The sequence below is a fragment of the Orcinus orca genome, chromosome 6, assembly GCF_937001465.1.
Source record: "Orcinus orca chromosome 6, mOrcOrc1.1, whole genome shotgun sequence".
Lineage (NCBI taxonomy): Eukaryota > Metazoa > Chordata > Mammalia > Artiodactyla > Delphinidae > Orcinus > Orcinus orca.
In genome coordinates, this window is record NC_064564.1 from 112,457,517 (window position 1) to 112,481,559 (window position 24,043).

Here is a 24,043-nt window from a genome sequence, read left to right on the forward strand (position 1 = left end):
AATTTTAAACATCTTTATTGGAGTAGAATTACTTTATAATGGTATGTTAGTTTCTGCTTTATAACAAAGTGAATCAGCTATACATATACATATATCCCCATAAGGAACAGTAATTTTTTATACACACATACATACACACACATTTGCATGCATGCATACCTATATAGCAATAAAGTAGCAACTTCAAAAAGCCCAGAAAGAATTTCCAGGAATCACTACAGAATAAACTGTGGCTAGGAACTTTTTGTGATGATTAAAACTAGTACTAGTAATAACAATAAAATCTAACATTTATTGAGCACTTACTGTATGCCAGGTAAGTCCTCCAAATGCATAGGTGTTATTATAGTTTAGGGGGAACTTAAATGACATGACTGAGGGAGGTGGCAGACCAGGCAGAACCCAGGACTGCATGCTGAGCTGTCACCACTGTACATAACTAATTCTATATGTAATTCTTTGACTCATGCTTTCACTCTCCCTTTCCTGTGAGCTCCATGAAAGGAGGGGACATAACTGCTTTGTCCTCAGTATCCCCACCAGCAAGCCCAGTGCCTGGGACATAGAAGGAGCTCGATAAATATCTGTTGAATGAAGTCATGAAATGATTAATAATTAATGAATTGAAGTCCAACTTAACCAGTGTGCTCTGCTACCTCTATTTATATAAACTTCTATGTTATGTTTCAGAAATTTTTCTTTCTTTAAGCAGGTTTAAGGTAAAAATCTGATCTAAAATAGTTAGGTCTTACTCGTGAATTATTTCCTGCAGACAAGTTTTGGCCTTACCCCTCTCCCCATGCCACTGCAGTTGGGGTCAGTCTTGCCATCATCATGGCTGTCCTTGAAGCAAGTTTAAGCGTCAGTTTTAGAAGATAACGCTGGAGAACGGGTGCCAGTTTTCCCCAAGTGCATGATCATCTCTTCTCCTTAGTCACCTACTGAGAAGGGCTGGTGCCTTCGTCCAAAGCCTCTTACCTTCTGCACCAGGAAGGCTGTTTTCTGGCCCCCTCCATTTTTTTTTACTTATGTTTCTTATGTTTGCCTATTACAGTATTCCAGTCTCTTCTGGCTTAAATATTGTCTTCGGATGACTCTGTCTCTTTTGGACAAATAATCAGCCTTTCCGATTTCAGTTCCCTAGCCCTGTTTCTCCTGAAGTAAATGTTTGGGTATGTGAAGAGAGGGTCTCTGAGGCCTCATGGTGGTGGGAGAGGAGGACCTGGGATCCACACGGGGCCCTCTGGGTTCTTTCTGGTTTCTGCTGTGGAGAAGCAACCACTGAGGTGTAACTGGTCTCCTCCGGCTTTTGGGGGGGGTCACTGAAGAGCACCTGTCCCTGAAGTCCGTGTCCCAGCCGTTTGCTCCGTGTAGTGAAGTCACTGCACATGTGAACGCTCTCACCTGACCCCAGGTCTCTGCTGGTTGCCGAGCCTCTCGGAAGCGCTGCACTCTCTCAGCCCCGGGTCAGACGGGAGGAGGCGGGAGCGTCGCCTTAGGCTCGGGGCTCTAATCTTGCTGGCCATCCATGCTGGAAGCTACCGAGTTACTGCCCCTCACTGTGTTCAGACAGGCTCTACCTGGACTTCAGGACTCCTCTGGAAGGCCATGCCTGGGAAGTGAGCCTCTAGTCCAGGTGCCTCCAGGTCTTACCTTGATGTGCTTCCCCACCCCTACCCCTATCAAGGCCTGCCCTCGGAACGGAGGCGTCAAGGGCCCCAGCACCTAACCCCTCAGCTTCCCTGTCTTCCTCTTCCTTCCTTCCACCGAGGCAAGGGTCCGTGTCGCACTTCTGCTACCTCCCTCTGGAAGAGATTTTCTCAGTCCTATCTTCTTCCTTCAGAAAACAGTCACTTCACCTCCTCACCTGGGACAGTTGCCAGGTACTGGGGCAGGAAAAGTGAGGCAAAGGCAAGGGGAAGTTTTACTTATTTTAATTTCCAAAGATATTGTCTGTATTACGTTATAAATTGTGATGAGCACTCTGGAGGAAACGAAGACAGAGAACGAACGATACGGAGGCCTGCCAAAGTGAGATCGTCCAGGGAACGCTTCCTGAGGAGGTGACATTGAAAGAGACCCACAGGATGAAAGGGAACCAGCCACATAGAGAGTAGGGGGAGGGGTGGGGGGACGTTCCAGACAGAAGGAACAGGAAATACAAGAGAAACAGGAGCCTTCTGGGGATGACTCTTGGATGGTGAGAGAAGTCAGGGAGGTGGGATTGAGACCCAGGACCACCGTGGAGGCAGCATGAGGTGGGCAGAAGGAGCATTAATCCCCTTCTTCTGAGAAGTGCCAATGCCCAAATCCAGAGCCTCTTCTCTTGGCCCTAAATTATGTGCAGGGCTGGGTAGGTGTTTGCTGCCCACTGAAGGGCAGTGAGGAGATGAACACATCAAAGCAGAACATCGGCGTCAGGGCCAGTTATTGAGCCCCTGTTGGCCCAAAGCCAGCGCTGGAGGCTGTGGGGAATCCAACAATGCAGGTGACTCAGCGCTCCCTCCCTCCGCCCGTGAGCTCACATTCTCTCATTAAACAGAAACACAGCTAAACGTATAAACCCTGCTAGAAACTGTCTTGCACATCTCTGGCTGTGTTCCTTCTAAACCCAAAGAGAAAAAATGACTCACACTTGTAAAAATTCCATCCAGACAATACAGCAAGTGAAAAAGAAGAGGATCAAAAAAAAAAAAAAAATCCGACTACCCAGTGATAATCACTGCAGTGTCCTTCTCGACATCTGTCCGTAAACACACACACACACACACACACACACACACGTGCGCGCGCGCGCTAAATGGGGTAATGTGGACGTGCACTTCTGTGTCCTGCTCTGCTCACCTAGTGTTGCCTGATATGCACGTGTACTTGACTCTCCCTGTGCATTTTTTGGTTCCACTGAAAACAGAGAACTGGAAGGTGGTTTTTCTAGAACAGCAACCCTGGAAAGCCACAAAAAAAAAAAAATGACGGGGAGGAAGAGCTTTACCCCTTTATAGTGAAGAAAAATACAGATCCACAGTCCCAAGAGCCCTGGGTTTCACATCCATTTCAGCAGCTTGTGACAATGATACCAGCACCCAGGCAGGGCTGATCCTCCCTCGCCCATTCCATACATTCCCCCCAAAGCTGCCCCGGTCTTCTCTTAAAAGCTGCCTTTGGTGTGTTTGGTGAGAAGAAAAGGTAGACAAGCAAGAAGGTCAGATTCAAGACCCTGTTCTAGATGGGTTGGCATCCCACACAGGTGACCGCAGTATGAGGTAAGCTGGGGCTGGTGAAGAAGCAAGGCCACAGGACTAACTCAGGTCTCAGTGGGTGGGTCATGAGGAATTTGAAAATGCATATTCCTATCATAATATTTATATGTAGAAATTTTTTAAAATCTACTTAATGCAAACTACAAAAAAAAAGAAAAAGAAAAAGCTCAACCTAATTTCCTTGGCTAGTAGAGAATCCAAAAGAAGGGCTCTACCTAGTGCAATTTCTGACACATAACTGGGAAGACATACTCATCCCCAGCCTGGAGTAGGGGTGAGAATACCCAGTTCTCCAGGGCCCTGGGTGTGAAAGTTTACTTTGCCAAAAGAGATCATGGGCTTGAAAAGTTTGGGGAACTCCACTCCGTGCCATTGGTCAGGGCTCGGACACATGAGTTTGCAGATGTGTCCCGAAAACACGAACAAACTTGCCTTATTCCTACAAGGAATGTCCTTTCCCTTCTCTAGCTGTTTGTGCTGCCGATGTTATTATTAGTCATAGTTAGAAAGGGAATTTTATACGTGGACTGCATCATAATCTCTTTTGCTAAATAAGTATTTAGTATAAATCCTTTGTGAGTTATAAATCTGTATCGTCTCTTTCTTGGAGATTGTAAAAGAGACTAGCCCTCATCTCTCCTGGGTGCTCAGACGTGGGACTGAGCCATCAGGCAATCCTTCCTTCATTCCCTTTCGTTCAGCCAGTGTTGATTGAGTACTTCCTATGAGTTGGTCACAATGGGTACTCATGCAGAGGGGAAGAAACAGACTTTAAATAAGTAAACACAGACAAATATAAAAGTACACATTATGAAAACTTCTCTGAAAGAATCGGGTGATTTCTAGTTTAAAAACTCTTTGACCTGGAGGAATCACATTTGGGTCCCGTTGAATGTGTGGAGACAGTTTTCTTCTTCTGATCTTTGAGGCTGATCCAATTCTTGGCTCAGAGACCAAACCCCCTTCTCCTCTGGTTCAGACGGCTCATCTGCTCATCACAGCACCTGAGACAGTGCAGACTCAGCAGTCCAGACGCTGAAGAATAATGCTTAAAGCGTAAATGCCGGGACTTCTCTGGTGGCACAGAGGTTAAGAGTCCGCCTGCCAATGCAGGGGACAAGGGTTCGATCCCTGGTCCGGGAAGATCCCACATGCCAAGGAGTAACTAAGCCCGTGTGCCACAACTACTGAGCCTGCATGCCACAACTGCTGAAGCCCACGCACCTAGAACCTGTGCTCCATAACAAGAGAAGCCACCACAATGAAAAGTCTGCACACAGCAACGAAGAGTAGCCCCCGCTCGCCGCAACTAGAGAAAAGCCCATGCACAGCAATGAAGACCCAATGCAAAAAAAAAAAAAAGAAAAGAAAAGCGTAGATGCCAGGTAGGGGGGAATGGTGGAAGATGCTGTCGAACCTCAGTAAGAGTTTTTCTAACATAAAATGTATTTATATATATGAAGAAAAATGAGAAAGACTGGATATGGGTTTCTTTTAAATGACCAGGTAAGACTCTCTCAGAGATGGAAATTGCCAGACTTCTCACTGGTTTGCTGTTTTGACTTTCCAGGGTACCCAGAAAATATGCCTTCCCTACAGCCCCACAAAAACGCTCTCTGTGAAGTCCATCTTAAGGTGAGTACGAATGAGCAGAAACCCAACACCTGGCACCCATAAATGAGTTTTTTCCTGTGATCATTCTGATGTCAGCTTGCTATTTCCTTGGACCTTGGCGTTATACTCAACATTTTGCTAAGCTCTCGACATGCATTACCTCACTGAATCTTCACAGCAGCCCTATAGGACAGATAGTGTTATTGTCCCCATTTTATGGATGAGGAAATAGGGGCCCGGAAGGACAAAGCCAAGATCACACTGCTTGTGTATAGTAGGACTGAGGCGCAAGTCCAGGTCCGTCTGGTTCCGAGCTTTGCTCTCAAGCATTTGTGTTCTGCATGCGTCACCTGCTTCTTTTTTCCGGCACGCATGCAAATATTTTGGTTTCGTAAAGAAAATCAAGAAATTTTTTTCCTTTCATTTTTCTGGTTTGAAATAGAACTCAGATGTCAGCAAATGCTTCTCTGAGAAGAACGTGCTTATTCTTAACCAACAGAAAGTTAAATGAATGGAACGAACCGCTCGCTGCTCGGTGCTCAGCTGCCTCTCGTGCTCCCATCTTTCCACCTCCCTCTCATCTCTCCCCCATGTCGGGTGGCAGCCTCCCCTCGGGAATGCCCCCACGCAGGTCGGTCGGCCTGTTGCTCTGTCACCAGCTAAGATGTTACATCATAGTAACAGTAGCTTCTGTTTGTTAGGTGCTGTGCTAGATGCTTGACAAGCATTCTCTTGGGGAATCTTTAAATCAGCTCCATAAAGTAGATCTATTACTACCACCACTCGCATAGGAGGAATCGGAGCCTCAGAGAGCTGAAGAGATCTGACAAAGATCTCACAGCTGGTAAACCACAGAGCTGGGAATTAAACCTGGGTTCGTGTGATGCCAGGGCTTGAGCTGTCAATCACTAATGCCATCCTGTGTGAGTCTGAGACCTTATCCTGGTGGCCTGGTGATTTAGTCTTTATTTATCTGCAACTAGGTGGTGGCAGGAGGTGGTGTTTTTGATGTTCCCACCCACGACTTGTACTTGCCAGAATGTCTGTAGAGTGACAAACTTGACTGTCAGTTAGGGATTGCAATTGGCTGATGAAAGGGTCCAAGGATTAAGAAGTAAAACATTTCATATCTCACGTTCAAGCTTGACTTCGTCTTCAGATTGCAGACCTTCTCCCCAGGCCCCATGATCTTTCTCCTGGCCAGTCTGAAGCCCGAGCTAAGAGGGCATCAGTGCAGAGGTTAACCTTTTTCTTGAGCACAGAAGTATCTTGCTGCTTCTAAATCTTAACTTGCTTTGAGAGCAATAGTTTGAATTATATGGGCTTAAATTTCTGTGAATCCTTTTTTCTTCTTCTTCTAAAATGAAGTTTCTCCAGCTCCTTTCTTCTGTATATTTAAAGACCAGGGATTTCACTGAGTTGTAATTTCATTTAATTGTCTGAGTAGGCCTTCACTTTTCAGTCCTCCACTTATAGCCAGAGGAAGCTGCAGCAAGAGAGTATTTTTAGAGATGCGAAGATTAAAACGTCTACAGTTGCTGCCAATAGAAGAAAAAAAAAACCATATATATATATATATATATATTTTTTTTTTGGCAGTATGCGGGCCTCTCGCTGTTGTGGCCTCTCCTGTTGCGGAGCACAGGCTCTGGACGCGTAGGCTCAGCGGCCATGGCTCACAGGCCCAGCTGCTCCGCGGCATGTGGGATCTTCCCGGACTGGGGCACGAACCCGTGTCCCCTGCATCGGCAGGTGGATTCTCAACCACTGCGCCACCAGGGAAGCCCAGAAGAAGATACTTTATGTCTGTTTGTTACAATCATGAACTTGGAAACTGAAAAGGAAATTAAAATATAAATACTATGGAGTCAGATAAGCCTGAATTCACATCATGGCTCCACTACTTCACAGCGTTGTTATCCTGGACTATTTCTTTAACTTCTGAGCCTCAATTTACTCATCCTTAAAATGGGGATAAAATAGTACTTGCCTCATAGAGATTAAATGAGATAATCCATGTAAAGCATTTAGCAGGGTGCCTGGAATATAGTAAATACTCTGTAAATATTAGCTATTATTTTTACCTTTCATTTACAAATATGAGGATTCTTGCTGAAAGAGGCCTTAGACAACGTCTAGTCCAATTTCCTTGCTTTACCTCTAGGGGAACTTAGCTCAAGGAAATTCACGCTGCTTGTCCAAAGCAAAACATAAAAGAACAATCCTGCTAAGGACAGCCTTTTGCCCTAAATGGGAGAGGAATTGCCAAAGGAAGAAAGACACGTCAGGTCATCTTAGTTACATTTCATCATTAATTGCTATGTAAATGTCAGTGAATCACTTTTTTAGTAAATAAAAGTAAGAATCATGGCGATTAGTCAAGGTTGCCTGAAACAGATGCTCTCAATTCCCCCCTCCCTCTCTTACTCTGTGAGCGTGCTCAGGGTGTAGTCACTGCGGTTGGTTACTTGCATATGTTCCTTCATTGATCACTCCTTGTTGGTTTGTACCTCCTGTGGCCCTTCAGGGAATCCAGCTGTGATTTTCTAGGAGATAATACTTAGCTTTCCTGAAGACCTGAGACTGGCTCCACATTATTTAAGTCTCCACCACACTGCGGCTCACTCTGTCCATTCTATTTCAGTGCCATGAATCTGGACAAATTCGAGAAAGGCCCCAGGGAAATTTTTCATCCTGAGATACAAAAGGTAACAGAGAATTTTGTGCTTCATAATTGTATAAATTTGATCACAGTGTTAGAACTGACAAATCATCAGTGATTCTTAGCCTAGGATCCCAACCAGAATCACCAGTGGTTCTCATCATGGAGAACCTCCCACCCGACATTCTGATGCAGTCAGTCTAAGATAGAGGCTGGGAGTCTGTCATTTTCAGAAATTCAGAGGATAGAAGATGTCCCGAAAGCTGTCCTAGGACTTACTGTTAAGGGAAAGCAGTCCGCCTTGGGAGAAAAAAAATTTAGAGTCATAAACTAGGTAACAGTCCATCAGAAAAATGTCAGCCAAACTTTTGTCTTGCAGTTGCAATCAATTTCGCTTTGAAATCATCCCCTTGAAACGTATAAACACAGCCATCACTAATGGTGTGACAGTTGTGTGTTAGAGCTGAGCTTCGAGGAGTTGGCATGCCAGGTGGGGTGACACAGGAAGAGGCTGGAGAGGCAGGCTGGACTCTATCCAGGAGACAGCGGGGAGCCAGTAGAATCTTTAAGCAAAGGAGCATCATGCTTAAATCTGCTTTTCAGGGTAACAATTCAGGCAGTATGAGAAGGATGGATGGAAGCGTGAGCGATCTTTGTGTACATACCTTCACGATACAGTTAGCTTTTATAATAAGTTCCTGGCTCTCAACTTAGCTTACCAGAAATGTATAGAATTGTGAATTCCCATGTCTTTTGTTCTAATTTAATTTTTAAAATAGTATTTGTATCCTGACTCAACCCCAGAAGGAACTGAGGCAAAAATGGATGTGTTAGGTTAAACTTTAAGCAACTTTAAGCCATAATGTGCTTAATAGTAGTTCCTTATAGCCACCTTAAAAACAAATTAGAATTATAAATTCAGTACCAGTGTGCCCTTATTACTTAATTTGTACCAGTTATCATACTCAGTCCCTTCCTCCTTGGAGCCTGGACCCCCAGACACTGGCGCCAAAACCCACGAGGCTTTTGGATGCTTCCTTCTGCGTCTTGCTGCTGAGCAGATCCCTCTGCCCAGAGAGGTCACCCCTGCCTGGCCATGCTTATCTGCTTTCTCTCTCCCACAAAATGAGACAGGACAAGAAAACGAGATACAGCAACCTTCTGCCTATTTATATCATAACTCTATGCCTGTTTTTCACCAAACAAAAGACACTTTCACACTCTCCCTTCCATTCATGAGCTTTCCCTCCATCCACTGTGGGTGTGAGCATCCGTGTGTGTGTGTGTGTGTGTGTCTGTGTGTGTGTGTGCAACTTACCAGCAGGGGTTCCCCTGCTGTCATCAGGTGTCTGTAGATTTCCCTTAGGAAGGCTTGAGCAACAGGCTTCTGGTGTAGGGAAAAGAGTTCTTACAAAACACTGGATCCAAAAGGTAAACAGAAAATAAACCACCTGCACTCTAAAGAAAGCATCTTTCCACCAAAAGTGGGAAGGTGGCTGATGCTGTTTTAAAATATTATTTGTCTGTTTCTGCTGCCCTTCTGTGTAACATTTTTCTCGGGCGAAATCTTCCCAGAAGCGGCATATGATAAGCTAGATTTAAGTGGTTAGAGAAACCTAGGTATCTGTGTGTTTCTTCCCACTGCTGTGCATCATCTTTGTTTCCCGATAGTTGTGGTATAATATGCCTTTCCTAAATGACCAGGTATTGTGTAAAAATCTGTAGAGCTAAATTTGAATATTTTAAGCACTTCGAAGGGGAGAAAAGTGGTGTCAATGTCAGTAGACTGAAGCTTGGCTTTCACAGAAAGTCAACATAAAATGACCACCATTCATCATGGACATAACTTTTCGAACTTCATTTGACAGGACTTGCTGGTTCTTGAAGAACAAGAGGTAAGTAGTCTCGCGAGATGCCTGGTTGTGCCGCTCCACCTCCGTATTTGTAAATAAGCTTCCCCTTCACCAGGAACACAGCCCTTTATCCCAGGCACACCTCTCTGTGGATTTGCACAGCGAGAATCTCTTATCACTGAAAGACTCCACTGACATGTTTTCTCGGGTGTATTTCAGAATTTTCTATGCAGCTAGCCATAAAGATAGAAAAACAATCAAGTTGCTTAAATCTGCTTGGAAATATTCGAATGTTAACCTCATGATCAGGGTAAGGAATTAGGTTTTTGTTTTCATTCAGTTAAAGCTAGTGTACTTTATTAGCACACTCGACTTACAGAATGCCATATTATTTGCATGTTTCCATTTCCTGTTGTCCCACTTTAAAAAAAAATACGTTGGGTTTTCCAAGTCCATAACTAACATAGAGAAATATCCGAAATATTATCTATAGACAGTTGAGTAAATCAGTGGAGTGTGTGTACACTGTGCCTCTCGGTAAATGGCAGTATCATTCGTCCAGTTGCTCAGGCCAAACTTGGGAACATCCTTGACACCTCTCCTTCTGTCACACCCCCCATCTAATCCATCAGCACATTCCATGGACACGTCTCAATGCCTCCACCACCACCGCTCGAACCCCTCGACACCAGCCCCACCGTCTCCTGCCTGGACTCTGCAGCTCTCCAGCTCTTTTCCCTGCTTCCTCTCTTGCCCTCTCTTCTAGTTTTCACAGAGTATCCAAACATGCCAGGCCAGGTCCTCCCTACGAGGGCCTGCGTGATATGGCTGGTGCCACCTCTCCATCCTCTGCTCTGCACTAACCACACTGACTTCCTTCTTCTTCCACCTCCTCAGGAAGCCTGCTCTTCCCACCGCAGGGATGCTCCTCCCAGGTGTCTCATGGGTCACACCCTCACTTGATTAGTATCTCTGCTCAGCAAGGCCTTCCCTGGTCACCTGTTTAAGATAGCACACCCTGCCTCTCACCCACTGCCCTTCTTACTGCTTTGCTTATCTTCTTAACACATGGATTTCATTTATTCAGTTTTTATCTGTTGCCCCCATTAGAATGTAAGCACCATGAGTGCAGGGACTTATTCAATTTTGTTCACTGCTGTATCTTCAGAGCCTAGAACTGTGCAGATAGAGGACACAAAGTAAATATTTGTTGGTTGAATAAGTGAATTATGTATGATTGAATGAATTATGAAATACTATGATGCCATTAAAAAGAATGAGGTAGACGTCATTACTGGCATGGAAACATTTCCACGACATAGTATTTACTGAGAAAAAAGTAATTCACAGGGCAATACTTACAGTATAATCCCAGTTGTTTTTATAAACACAGATTTCTATGTGTATTCATTCATTCACTCCTCTCCTCCATTCATTGATTCAACAAATGTTTACTGAACTCTGACTGTGGGTGAACCGTGTACTACTTGAGGCATTGGGGATTGCTGAACAAGACAAGGTCCCTTCTTCATGGAGTTTACAATCTGGTGGGCTAAGACCAACTAAGCAAGTAAATAAGCAAACATAAACACGGTACTGTTGACAGCCCCAATAGCTGTGGGGAAAGTAAACAAGGTAGGTGATGTGGGGTCAGGGGTAGGTTTTATACATTAACCAAACAGGGAGGGTTTCTCTGAGGTAACGGCATCTCAGCTGATTCCTGAACATGGTGATGTAAATGCAAGGAAGGAGGCTGAGAGGTTTCACCGCCGACTGTTGGCAGGAGTTGCTTTGGGCAGGCTCATGGAAGTGTAAGGTGGGATGAGGCAGAGAGCGGGCAGAAGGAGACATCTACATTTTAATCTACATATTCACCATGTATGAATCATGCTTTTTGCTAAAGAATCCATGAACTCCACGTGTAGTTTGTAAAAGGCAAAAAATAAAAGTCATACACATTTCTGACAAACATTTGAAGAATACAGAAATGCACGAAAGGCATAAAGAAAATATCACCTACAGGGCTTCCCTGGTGGCGCAGTGGTTGGGGGTCCGCCTGCCGATGCAGGGGACACGGGTTCGTGCCCCGGTCCGGGAGGATCCCACGTGCCGCGGAGCGGCTGGGCCCATGAGCCATGGCCGCTGGGCCTGTGCGTCCGGAGCCTGTGCTCCGCAGCGGGAGAGGCCACAGCAGTGAGAGGCCCGCGTACCGCAAAAAAAAAAAAGAAAAAAAAGAAAATATCACCTACAATCACAGAGGAAACTAGTATTGGTATAGTATCACATTTTGATATATGTTTGTTATGTTTTATATAAAATTAGGATTATACTATATATAGTTTTTATGTCTCAAAATGACTGTACTCGCTAATTCACAAATATTTATTGAGCGCCCAAGACTGCATGCACCTGCCCGTTGTGACAAACAGTACAGAAATTTATCAATGGAAAACATGAAAGCTCCCCCACTTCGCCACTTCCACCCTCCCTTGAAGAACCACTGTTTGCTGTTTGGTGTATATCCTCTCACACTTTTCTTTGGATCTCCCAAATTTTGAAAAAGGAGTAGCTGATCTCTTTATTTCTCAATTTTATTTCCTTACTAAGGGGATATTTGCTAGAAGCAACAAGAGCACTCATGACAATGTACCTGAAGAGGTGTGAGCAGTGGCCAGCATCCTTCAGAGCTTCTCTGAGAGCTGTGTGGCCAATGCACTCTTCTCTAATCCTGCCAGCTTCTTGACTTTATCTCAATTCCACCCAATTATAGTGATAATCAGCTGCAAAGATGGGCAGGGAAAAAATTAGTAAACAATACTAGTGATGTTTCTGAAAGGTTAGCTATTTGGTAAAGTGTTGTTTGGTGTCCTGAAACCCAAGTTTTATTTGTCCACCGTGTAGAGAGCGCCCCCTGCCCCTGCCAGGAGAGAACATGGCATCCCAAGTAAACACACGTGGAGAGGGTGACAGATGTGTAGGAACATGTGAATCACAGAAATATGGAGACATTGCCTAAATAAGAGTAACAAGGAACCGGGGGCGTCCAGTTTTGAATCAGGACATCATTTCTTGATTCCAAAAGAGTCTTCTGGAATCAATGGGACGTTAATCTCCCCCGTATACTTCACTTTCTTCAGAAGAAATATAATTCCTCGCATACTATTAATTCCCAAGAATGTGACTATACGTTGGTTATAATCATGTTGAGTTTTGTCTCAGGAAATTTAGAACTTAAAAATTTAAAGTCCCATACAAGTAGGCATTACAAATATGACCTCATCTCTATGGTGAGTGTCTGAGCAGGACTGAAGTTCCAAGAAAACCAGTTCCCACAGATTCCCTCCACCAGTCACCTCCCTCCAGGGGCCCAGGTGCAGTCTTGGGACTTTGAGCACTCCCTCCCATCCCCCAAGTGGCAGCCAGCCTCATGGAGCACTGGTGACGTTAGGCTCAACACTTCGTTAAAATATGACCCGTGGTGGTCAGGTAGCCCCAAATCAAATGATGCCCTCCTCAAATAGCCCCTCCTAAAAACTATCTCCTCAAAACTTATAATGCATCTGTTCAGCGATGCCCTGATTTCTGGAGATAGGAGAAAACTCTGTTATTCATTGACATCATTTGGGAAGCCCGGGAAACAAAATTACCAAAATGAGACCCCGTAAGGAATTTCAAGTGCTTATCAAGGCCTTGCCACACCAGTCTTTCTGGAGCCTCCCCCTGAAGTGGGTGAGTACCCTCAGCAAGGGTACTGATGCCAGTCACAGAGCTGCCCCAACAAAGCTTTTTAAAGCTTCAGCCAGTGATCAGGCAGCAGTGGGTCCCATTTCTGCTTGTAACTCTTAGCTTCACTCAACTCAAAACCATCCTGAGAAGACTCTGCCACTGCGTTGGAAAGAGCACTGGATTGAAAGTCAGGAGACCCGACTTCCAGCCCCAGTCCTGCCATCCACTTAGTACCAGCCTTGAGCAAGTCTTGTCTTCCCTGGGCTTCAGTTGTCTTTTCTGTAAAATGAAAGCTATGGATTCAGTGGACCAGAGGGTCCCTTCTGGTTCGAACAGGCTGTTAGTTCATGGCTCATGGCTCATTGCTCCAGTCACTGACCCAGTCTTTCTGCCCTTGGCTTGCTAGCTGTCAGCTCAGCTGGACCTGATCCTGGGCCTCCTGACCGTCTGCTGGTTGGTTCCTCTAGTCCTGTGGTTCTCAAAGTGGGGTCCCTGGGGCAGCAGCATAAATGTCACCTGTGGACTTATCAGAAATACAAATTCTTGGACCCTACCCCAGACCTGTGGAATTGGAGACCCTGGGAATGGGGCCAGCAATCTTTAGTTTAACAAGCCTTCCAGGTGATACTGATGCCTGGTCAAGTTTGAGAACCACTGCTTTAGTCTCTGCACTGTTATTCTAAGAGGGTCATCTGTCAGACCCCAAACTACTGTAGGTGCTTGTTAAGGGACCACTGAGAGTGGAAGCGGCGCCAAAGTCTTAGAGACATGATTGCTGTCACATTCCCAAGGGAGAGAAAGAAGAGCTACAAAAATCATAGAACCCTGAAGTGGACAGAAATCCTTGACAAAATCCCAAGAAATTTACCAAAAACGTGTTTGTGATGAAGAGGTGATCATTTGGAAGCAGCTTGTGAAAAATAAGTTGTATCTGACCACTTGTGTTTCTTTTCTCATTTATTACGCATACAATTATGCCATGAATATTTATTAACCCTCTCCAATATACCCAGCACAGTGGTAGGTCCTGGAGATTCCACGGAAAATAAGATGTGTACCTTCCCTCCTTCACTGGACTTAAGTTCTAGTGGGAGAAACGGACAAATATGCAAGCTCAATAAAAAGAATTACAGAGTGTGAATAGTGCTATTAAGAAAATAAATAAGCTGCCGGGACGGAGAATAACAATGCGGGAGTGTGTTGGGAGATCAGGGAAGGCCTCTCTGGAAATTGACGTTTGAGTTGAGACCCGCATGGTGGGCAAGAGCTTCTGTAGAAGGAGCTGTGGAGGAGCCCCGGGTGGAGGGAACAGCCTGGGAGCCGCCTCCCTCTTCCTCACTCCGTAGAGGAAACCACCAGATAGAAAATTACTACTACTGATGGGTATGCATCTGTCCCTCAGGTGTATCGGGGGCAGAAGAATGTTTAGAAGTACAGCCGTAGACCTTTGGATTTTCAGTCTTAATTCTCCCAGATCCAGCTGTCCTGAATTCAGGCATTCTGCCTTGATTCCCCACTCTGACCCACTGGCAATGTTTTAATCACCTTTGTTCTTTGCCCCTTAACTGACCCCTGAGAATTCCCCCATCAAACAGCCTTGCAAGGGTTGATTCTTTTCCAACCTCAGATTTTTTAAAATTATGAAATACTTCAGGAACACAAAAATGTATAGACAACAATATAATGAAGACCTATAACCCTATTACCCAATTTAAGAAAAAATATATATATTAAAAATACAGTTGAGCTCCCTGATCCCATTCCTCTCTCTTCCCTGTGGAAGCTGTTATCTTGCATTTGGTATTTATCATTCCCACAGAGTCTGATTTTAACCCAGCATTTAAAGTTGAGGATAGTAGACTGAACATTTGTACTAACTACTTCTTGATTGCCTTTTTCTCCCCACATCTGTTTTATGACTTCTTGAGATTAAATAGCTTTAGGAATTGGGGCAACTGAGCTTTTAGAATACGTTGCCTACAGTTTCCGTTTCTATTTCTAAAGGAGTCCTCGAGATATCAGCCTCAGATTGTTGTGTTAAATTTTGAATTACACTGAGCTCTCCAGGTTCCAGACTGCTGCTGCTGGGCTGATCAGAGGATGGTGCCTGTCCTGTGAGTTCCTGTGGGCTATTTATTTTGAGCACTGTTTTGCTGCAGAATGGACCTGGCATCCTGCAGACGCTATTAGTAGTGACATTTCAAATGAACTCACAGAAAAGCACAGTTTCCTCTGTAAGCTATAAAAATCAAGGAATGATTGTTGTTAATATTGGTCAAAATTGAGATGGAGGGGAGGAAGTAATCCACCAAGTAGTCATTCAGGTCACTGTAGTATTCCTGAATAACGACTAGCACGTCTCTTAACTGTGTATGCTTTGATGAGAAAACTAAATTCAGCACCTTTTGTTGTCTCATTGTAAGGGCTCTGTGAATTTCAAGTTTGGGGTTCTTTTTGCCAAAGATGGGCAGCTCACAGATGATGACATGTTCAGCAATGGTGAGTGTCTCCTTTCTTCTGACACCCGGCCCCGCCTCATTGCAATTTAGATGATCCCAGCTGAACTTGCCTGTTGCGTTGGAGTTTTTAATGCAAAGAAACAGCCAGTAGTTTAATGAAGTTGAAGGGTAAATTTTCAGGGTAAATTTTATAGGAAAGAAGTTGCCCAGTTTCCTTCATCTGGCAAATATTTATTGGTCACCGAATTACTGGCACCAGGGATACAGTCTAACTAGAAAATTACATGGAGATTTGAAGAATTTCATTCTACATAATCTCAGGAGCAAAGAGGCGACTTTTCTCTGGGATTTTTATGCTTGAGAGAATTACAAAATGGTCCTATTTCCTGTTATTTCACACTTTTCATATTAAGGACCTGTTTCTTATCAATGGGAGCAGTAATGATGTTTTCATTTTGCAACACTAGACCCTTGTGACCCCAGTCTGGCAGCGCTCAGCTTGGTTAGTCCAATTCTGTAGTTTTCCTTTCCTCGGATTCTGGGAACTGTGACCCTCCTGTACAGTCTCCGAGAAGAGGGAAGCACGACTTCTCATTCTGTTTGCCTGCTGCACATGTCGGCGGAGCCTAGTTAATTTTCAAGTGATTTCACTGCATAGTTAGAAAACGGGGACTTGTGGACACTGTACTTTCTTCACATTTGACCTCTTCTTACAGAAATCGGAAGTGACGCTTTTCAAAAATTTTTAAATCTCCTGGGTGACACAATCACTCTCAAGGGCTGGACAGGCTACCGTGGAGGTCTGGACACCAAAAGTAAGGTTGCCTCCTGATCCATTCTGCTGTGACTTGTATAACTTTTGTTAGTCAGCCTCATCTGAATTTGAATTTATACCCAAGGTGGGGTACGCTATCTCATAACTGTACAGCATTTCTAGTTCTTTTCCTGTACTTTTACTTCTGTCATTTTATTTGCTCTTCACGGCCAGTCCTTGATGTAAGCCAGGCAGGTGACATGAGGCTCATTTAGCCTAAATTTGATAGGCTTCAAATCAGGTACCCTGACCCTCTGGGGGCCCCATCTCACCCACGTTGGAATCGTGTCACAGACTCTGAAAACAGAAAGGTTAGGCGATTTGTGAGAGCTGCCCTGTGAGTAACTTAACTGGCAGATGCAGGGATGAAGTATTCGGTCCCAGTTGTCAGGCCTCAGCTCCCCCCTGCTCCTGCCCCCCTGACGAGCTCTGTGTGCCTGTGGTGACTCCTGGAGTACCTGCAAGTCCATCATCCTCACTGCCCTTTCCCAGTGTGATCTGATAGACATCCCTAGCAGTTAGACACTGTTTTCATCCCCATTTTCAAATTAAGAAACTGAGGCTCAGAGAAGGCAAGGTAATGTGTCAAAAGGAACATAGCTAATGAGAACTCGAACCCAAGTCTAACTCCAAAGCACATGCTTTGAATCACTATACAATGCTGCCAGGGATATAGTTCCTTTTGTTTTATGGACACGATAGCTGTGTGTATGTCATCTTGTGTTCATTTTGTCCTGAACACCAGCAGTACTAGAAGGCAAGGAATTGTAACATACTCTCCTTTTGAGCCCAGACTTCTCATGATCTCCTCTGCTCCAAGGCAAGGCATGAATCAGACAGCAAGCGAGCTTAGACGGGGGTGAAGAGGGCCCTCGTGTGGGCAGGAGCCTTGCATCAGTTGGAGGGGGTTCCATACTGTTGCTTCCACTCAGGTGGATAATCATAGGGTCTTTGGGATGTACTAACTGTGCTGTATTCCTCTAGTCTGCAAGTAAAGACTATTTCCTTATGGCCTGAGAATTCTCTGTGCTCACTAATGTATATTGTATTTTACAGATGACACCACAGGGATGCATTCTGTTTATACCATCTACCAAGGGCATGAGATCATGTTTCATGTTTCCACCATGTTGCCATATTCCAAAGAGAACAAACAGCAGGTATGTGTGAACACGCAAACCGTTCAATAGTCAGTGACCTCAGTGTGGAGAAAGCATAGCTAGGACTTCATAGAATTAGAGACTATGGATGTTAATACATGAGCTGAACTTCAGGCACCAATTTTGGGGATGTTGTTACAGTCTGTTTATTTGAACTTTCAACAAGCCGTAGGAAGAACTACCCTCACTGATCAGGAAATAAAGGATCAGAGGCAGTGGTGCGTGTACACGTCTGTGTGGATGTGTGTGTGTGTGTGTGTGTGTGTGCGCCTTTGTGTGAGTGTGGTTTTCTACACTCCTGAGGGACTATCTTGCATATACGTGGCCTTTTCTCTGTGACTTCTGTCCATGTGCCTTGTGTCTTGTCAGAATGAGATTTTTCCAAGATGTAACACTATGTTTCCTGAGGAATGGTTGCAAGTGTTTTTTCAGGTTAGTGCAGGAGGTTAACACTGAGCATCTACATGGCCTGTGCCCTGTCGGGGAAAAAGCTACCTGAGAACACTCCTCACCCACCCCAGAGATTAGCCACTTCCAGGAGAAAACTTGCCAGTTTGATGAAATCTAGATATAACAATGATACATGCTGCTGGTTTTTGAAGGATTCGGGGGGTTCCATTTACCTTTTTATTAGATTCTTGTCCCTTTTTTTACACACTGAAGACATCTGTATAAGTAAATATCACCAACATGAATGGACAGTTATTCAGCAAAGATTTGTGAAAAATACGAACCTAGAGAGGGTATGTGATGGGCTAAAAGGGCTTTTTTCTGAACACTTATAATCCATATTTCAGTAAGACTTCAGTGAGGGGGAAAGACACAATGCAGATCATTGGGCTAAAACATGGCGGTGTTGTCTTGAAACATAGCGGTGCTTTGGGGACATAGTGGGGGGTGAGGGGAGGTCAGGAAGAGCTCGTTCTGTCTGGTGGTTTGAGGCCTGGAATAAGGAGCTGGTGAATTGTCTTACAGGCAGTGGAGACCCATTGGAGGTTTTAAGCTTGTTCTGATTTTAGAAGGCTAACTTGTAAAGGACAGGCGGAAGCAGGAAGTGCCTCAGCCCAGGAAACCTGCTTAAGTGGCTAAGAGTTACTTTCTGCAAGGCGTCTTTCCTCGTGTGGTTGAGGTGACCTATGTTAGTGCTACCAGGCTGTCTCTGCCTCTTAGGAGCTGAAGCTCTTAGGATCTTGGGATCACATGGAGAAGAGAAACCAAGCTGGCCTTCCCAATCGTCATGAATTGTGTTGACCTCTTACATCTCAACAATAATAGCGAAAAACTTCCACTGAAGTATTTTACAATCCTCCTCCTCCCCCAACTCTGTCCGACATTTTCAGCCCTGTACATTCACCAACATTGCCCACGTCCTGTGACAGATAAGGGCATTAGCCAGAGACAGGAGGAAGCAATGTGACAGTTCAACCTTCACCCAACCCAAGTCTTTAATCTTTTTTCTTTTAATTTAATTTGTTTTTGGCTGTGTTGGGTCCTCGTTGCTGTGCACGGGCTTTCTCTAGTTGCGGCGAGCTGGGCCTACTTTTCGTTGCGGCATGTGGGCTTCTCATTGCAGTGGCTTCTCTTGTTGCGGAGCACAGGCTATAGGCGCGCGGCCTTCAGTAGTTGTGGCACGCTGGCTCGGTAGTTGTGGCTCACAGGCTCTAGAGCGCAGGCTCAGTAGTTGTGGCGCATGGGCTTTGTTGCTCTGCTGCATGTGGGATCTTCCCAGGCCAGGGCTCAAACCCGTGTCCCCTGCACTGGCAGGCAGATTCTTAAGCATTGCACCACCAGGGAAGTCCTAAGTCGTTAATCTTATCTTTTTGAGGGGGCTGTTAGCATATTAAGACGTAACGCATTTACCAGGAGAACTGAAATATTCCCAGATGGACTCTGGTGTGCTCAACATCCTGGCCAGCTCCATGGGTAGTGCTAGTGTCCTCCACTTGCCCAGCATCAGTAGATATGAAGAAAATCACAAGTAGAAAACTTGTCTCTATTACCAGGAAGATAAAGCAGGTGGGAAGAGTCAAAGAAATGCACAGTGACAGTGAACCTTATTGGTGCCTGATTGTGGGAGAGCAGAGAAGGACCACTAACTGCAAGCCTCCTTCTGAACCTGTCATGGTTTCTTGGGGGCCTAGGGTAATGGTCAAAAGTCAGAGGCCAGGGCTTCCCTGGTGGCGCAGTGGTTGAGAGTCCGCCTGCCGATGCAGGGGACACGGGTTTGTGCCCCAGTCCGGGAAGATCCCACATGCCGCGGAGCGGCTGGGCCCGTGAGCCATGGCTGCTGAGCCTGTGCGTCCGGAGCCTGTGCTCCGCAACGGGAGAGGCCACAACAGTGAGAGGCCCATGTACTGCAAAAAAAAAAAAAAAAAAAAAAAAAAAAGTCAGAGGCCAATGTGGCTCATATAATCTTGGTGGCTTTTTGACCTCCTAGCATCTAGAATGCTAGTGGAACAGTCCAAGCCACATTCCCAAATCTGATGTAAAGAAACAAGCTTTCACAAAGATTTTGTAGGTTCTGGTATTACAATTAACTCCTTCATCTCTCTCCTCCATCACCAGACCAAACCACAATGCAGGCAGGGGAGGGGGTGTAGTTATTTGGCTCTCTGAGACTCATCTTCTCCCTAACGTCCCGTGATGTCTGCACCCCTAACATCCAGTCTCCCAGCATTCCAGACCCCGACAGCAGCACCTAGGACCAGATGAAAGCACAGGCTCTGTGATCAGCCGGATCTGGGCCAAGCCCTAGCTCCGCCACGAGCTAGCTCTATGATCTTGGACACCCCGTGTGTGCTGCCAGCCCCAGGGCTCGGTTCTCGGCTCCCTTCTCTTTCTACACTCATTCGTCCCTTTATGATCTCATCCAGTCTTATGGTTCTGAATAGCTTTTATATGCCACTGACACTCAAACTTACAGCTCCAGCCAACCCTCACGGGAACTCCAGACCAGATATGCAGCGTTCTCGACACCTCCCCTGGGCTCAACATCTCAGACCTAGTCTTTCCAAAGCTGAACTCCAACTCTCCTCCAGACCTGTTCCTCCTGCAGTCTTTCTTATCTCTGTTGATGGCTATTCTGTTCTTCCAGTTTCTGGGGCAAAATGACTCTGGAGTCATTCTTGACCCCTCTCTGTCTCATCCCGTTTTCAATTTGTCAGGAAATCCTGTTGGCTCGACCTTCAGCTGACACCTAACCTCTCCTCACAATTCTGTTACCACACAGCTCGGAGCCCCATCACCTCTTGTTGGATTATTGCAGTAGCTTCCTCTCTGGCCTCCCTGCTTTTACCCTGGTGCCCGATAGACTGTTTCTCAGTCCTCCAGCCAGAGTGATCCTTTAAAATGCACGTCTGTCTCTTCCTAAACAGTGGCTCCTGCTTCACTCGGAGTCAAAGCCATATCCTTAGAGTGGCCTGCAAGGCTCTGCGTGACCTCTGTTCCTTCTCTGGTCCCATCGCCCACTACTCTTCTTATTTCCTCCCTCCCAGTCATATTGGCTTCCTTTCCTGTTCCCCAGAGTCACCAGATACTGTCCCATGTCATGGTCTTGGCGTTGCCCTTCTTTCTGCCTAGAGCTCTCTCCTACCAGGTATACTCTGGCTGACTCACTCACTGCCCTCAGATCTACCCAAATGTCAGCTGTTAAACTGAACCCCTGGCTGAATTTAAAGCTGCAGCCCGCCCTCTCCCAGCGCCCCCAGGCCCCTGCGTGGCTCTCTTTCCTCCATTGCACGTATCACCGCCTAACGTTATGTGTATTATTTAGTACACTTGTTTGTTATATTTACTATAACTAATGGATAAAGAAGATGTGGTACGTATATTCAATGGAATATTACTCAGCCATAAAAAGGAATGAAACTGGATCATTTGTAGAGATGTGGATGGACCTAGAGACTGTCATACAGAGGGAAGTAAGCCAGAAAGAGAAAAACAAATATTGTATATTAATGCATATATGTGGAATCTAGAAAAATGGTACAGATGAACCAGTTTGCAAGGCAGAAATAGAGACACAGATGTAGAAAACAAACGTACGGACACCATGGGGAGAAAGCGGGGAAGGCGGGGGGGGGCGGTGGTGGGATGAATTGCGAGATTGGGATTGACATATATACACTAATATGTATAAAATAGATAACTAATGAGAACCTGCTGTATAAAAATTAATTAATTAATCTTAAAAAAATAATAAAAAAAAATATATAAAAGCTTTATTGAGATAGTATTCATATACCATACAATTTGCCCACTTCAGTATGTTCACAAGGTTATTCAACTATCACCAGGGTCAATTCTAGAATATTTTCTTACCCCAAAGAGAAACCCCTCTCTTAGCCATCGCTCCCCACTCCACCACTGCCCAGTCTCTGGTAACTCCCAGTCTGCTTTCTCTCTTGATTTGCTTATTCTGGGCACTTCGTATAAGTGAAATCAATACTGTGTGGTCTTCTGTAACTAGCTCCTTGCACTTAGCGTGTTTTCAAGCTTCACCCATGCTGTAGCCTGTATCTGTATCTCATCTCTTTTTATTGCTGAATAATTTCCCATTTTTTAGATACCTACCACATTTTGTTTATCCACTCATCAGTTGATACATCAAAAATTACTTATTTTTATTTTAACATAAAATTTACAATTTTAACCACTTTTAAGTGTACAGTTCAGTGGCATTAATTACATCAAGTACAGTGTTGTGCAATCATCACCACCATCCATCTCCAGAACTTTATCATCTTCCCAAACTGAAACTCTGTACCCATTAATCAATAAATCTACATTTCTCCCTCCCCCAGCCCCTGGCAACCACCATCCTCCTCTCTGTCTTTATGAATTTGACCACTCTAGGAATCTCATATAAGTGGAATCAAACAACATTTCCCTTTGTGACTGGCTTATTTCACTGAGCACAGTGTCCTCAAGGCTCATCCATGTTGTACCATGTGTCAGAATTGCCTTCCTTTTTAAGGTTGAATAATATTCCATTGTATGTTTATACCACACTTTCTTTATCCATTCATCCACTGGTGGATGTTTGGGTTATTTCCACCTTTTGGCTATTATGAATACTTCCACTAAGAACATTGGTGTACAAATATTTATTTGAGTCCCTGCTTTCAATTTTTGGAGTATATACCCAGTAGTGGAATTGCTGGATCACATGGTAATTCTATGTTTAGTTTTTTGAGGAACCACCATAACATTTTCCACAGCAGTGGCTATATTTTACTTTCCCACCAGCAATGCATAAGGTCCAATTTTTCCACATTTGTAACAACACTTGTTATTTTCTTTTTTTAAAATAGCTATCCTAATGGGTGTGAAGTGGTATCTAATTGTGCTTTTGATTTGCACTTCCCTAATAATTAATATATTGAGCATCTTTTTGTATGTTTATTATCCATCTGTATATCTTCTTTAAAGAATTGTGTATTCAAGTACTGTGCCTATTTTTAAATCACATTATTTGTATTTTTGTTGTTGAGTTGTAGGAGCTCTTTATATATGTTATTGGATATATGATTTGCAAATATTTCTCCCATTCTTTGGGCTGCCTTTTCACTTTGTTGATAGCATCCTTTAGTGTACAAAAGTTTTAAATTTTGATGTAGTCGAATTTGTGTATTTTTTTCTTTCATTGGCTGTGCTTTTTGTGTCATATCCAAGAAACAATTGCCAAAAATCTTTTTGAACTGAATTGAATTGAAATTATTAGAACATCTCTCAACCTTAGTTTCCTTATTTGCAAAATGAGAATAATATCTAATATGAATCAGATAGGGATTCTGTTCTCGGGAGCTTACTGTATAGAATGGGGACACACAAGGGATCCATGGAGTACAGTGACTCATTCTGTTTGGCCGGTTAGGCAAAGGTCTTGGACAGGGGTTGGCAAACTATGGCCCATGGGCCGGATGCAGCATGCTGCTTGTTAAATAAAGTGTTACTGGAACACAGCCATGCCCACTGATTTATGTATTGTCTATAGCTGCTTTTCTGTCACGACAGCACAGCTACATGGTTGTAAAGAGACAGTACGATCTGCAAACCCAAAAATATTTACTGTCTGGGCCTGTACAGAAAAGATTCACTGACCACAGGTCTAGGAGATCATTTTGGAAAGGTCAGCTGGGATCAGATTAGGTAGGGCCATTGTTCTCGCCAAGTATATGCTTCAGAACTAGCGAAGGCATTTATTTATATTTTTAAATATACATGTTTGAGCCCCGTCCCTAGGGAATTGTGATGCAATGCCTCTGGTCTGGGGGCCTTGAATGTCAGACTAAGGAGATGAGGCAGGAGTGAAGGTGAACCCAATCAGAGCAGTAAAGTGGGAGAGAACGGAGGCAAGGAGGCTGTTAAGGAGGCTCCTGAGGGAGGGTAGTCAAGAGGAAATGCAGGCCTGAATTGGGAGAGGAGGGGAGGAGATGGCTAGGGAAGCCAGGAGATGGGCTGGTGAAATTTGGGAGGCAAGGAGACAAAGATACT

At 44.6% G+C, this 24,043-nt stretch overlaps 1 protein-coding gene across 6 annotated transcripts in view; it reads left to right on the top strand.

Annotated features, from left to right (window-relative positions):
* The window catches only part of GARNL3 (GTPase activating Rap/RanGAP domain like 3), a 154,210-nt gene that overhangs the window by 89,840 nt on the left and 40,327 nt on the right, over window positions 1–24,043 (top strand). For all 6 annotated transcript variants that reach the window (XR_007477733.1, XM_049710718.1, XM_033427170.2 and 3 more), the window contains 6 exons: window positions 4,831–4,895; window positions 7,519–7,582; window positions 9,405–9,431; window positions 15,539–15,614; window positions 16,291–16,389; window positions 17,445–17,548. Coding sequence is in view for 5 of the 6 variants with exons in the window: in XM_049710718.1 (XP_049566675.1) it covers window positions 4,831–4,895; window positions 7,519–7,582; window positions 9,405–9,431; window positions 15,539–15,614; window positions 16,291–16,389; window positions 17,445–17,548 (435 nt within the window). In the remaining variant the exon portion in view is untranslated. The remainder of the gene's footprint in view (window positions 1–4,830; window positions 4,896–7,518; window positions 7,583–9,404; window positions 9,432–15,538; window positions 15,615–16,290; window positions 16,390–17,444; window positions 17,549–24,043) is intronic.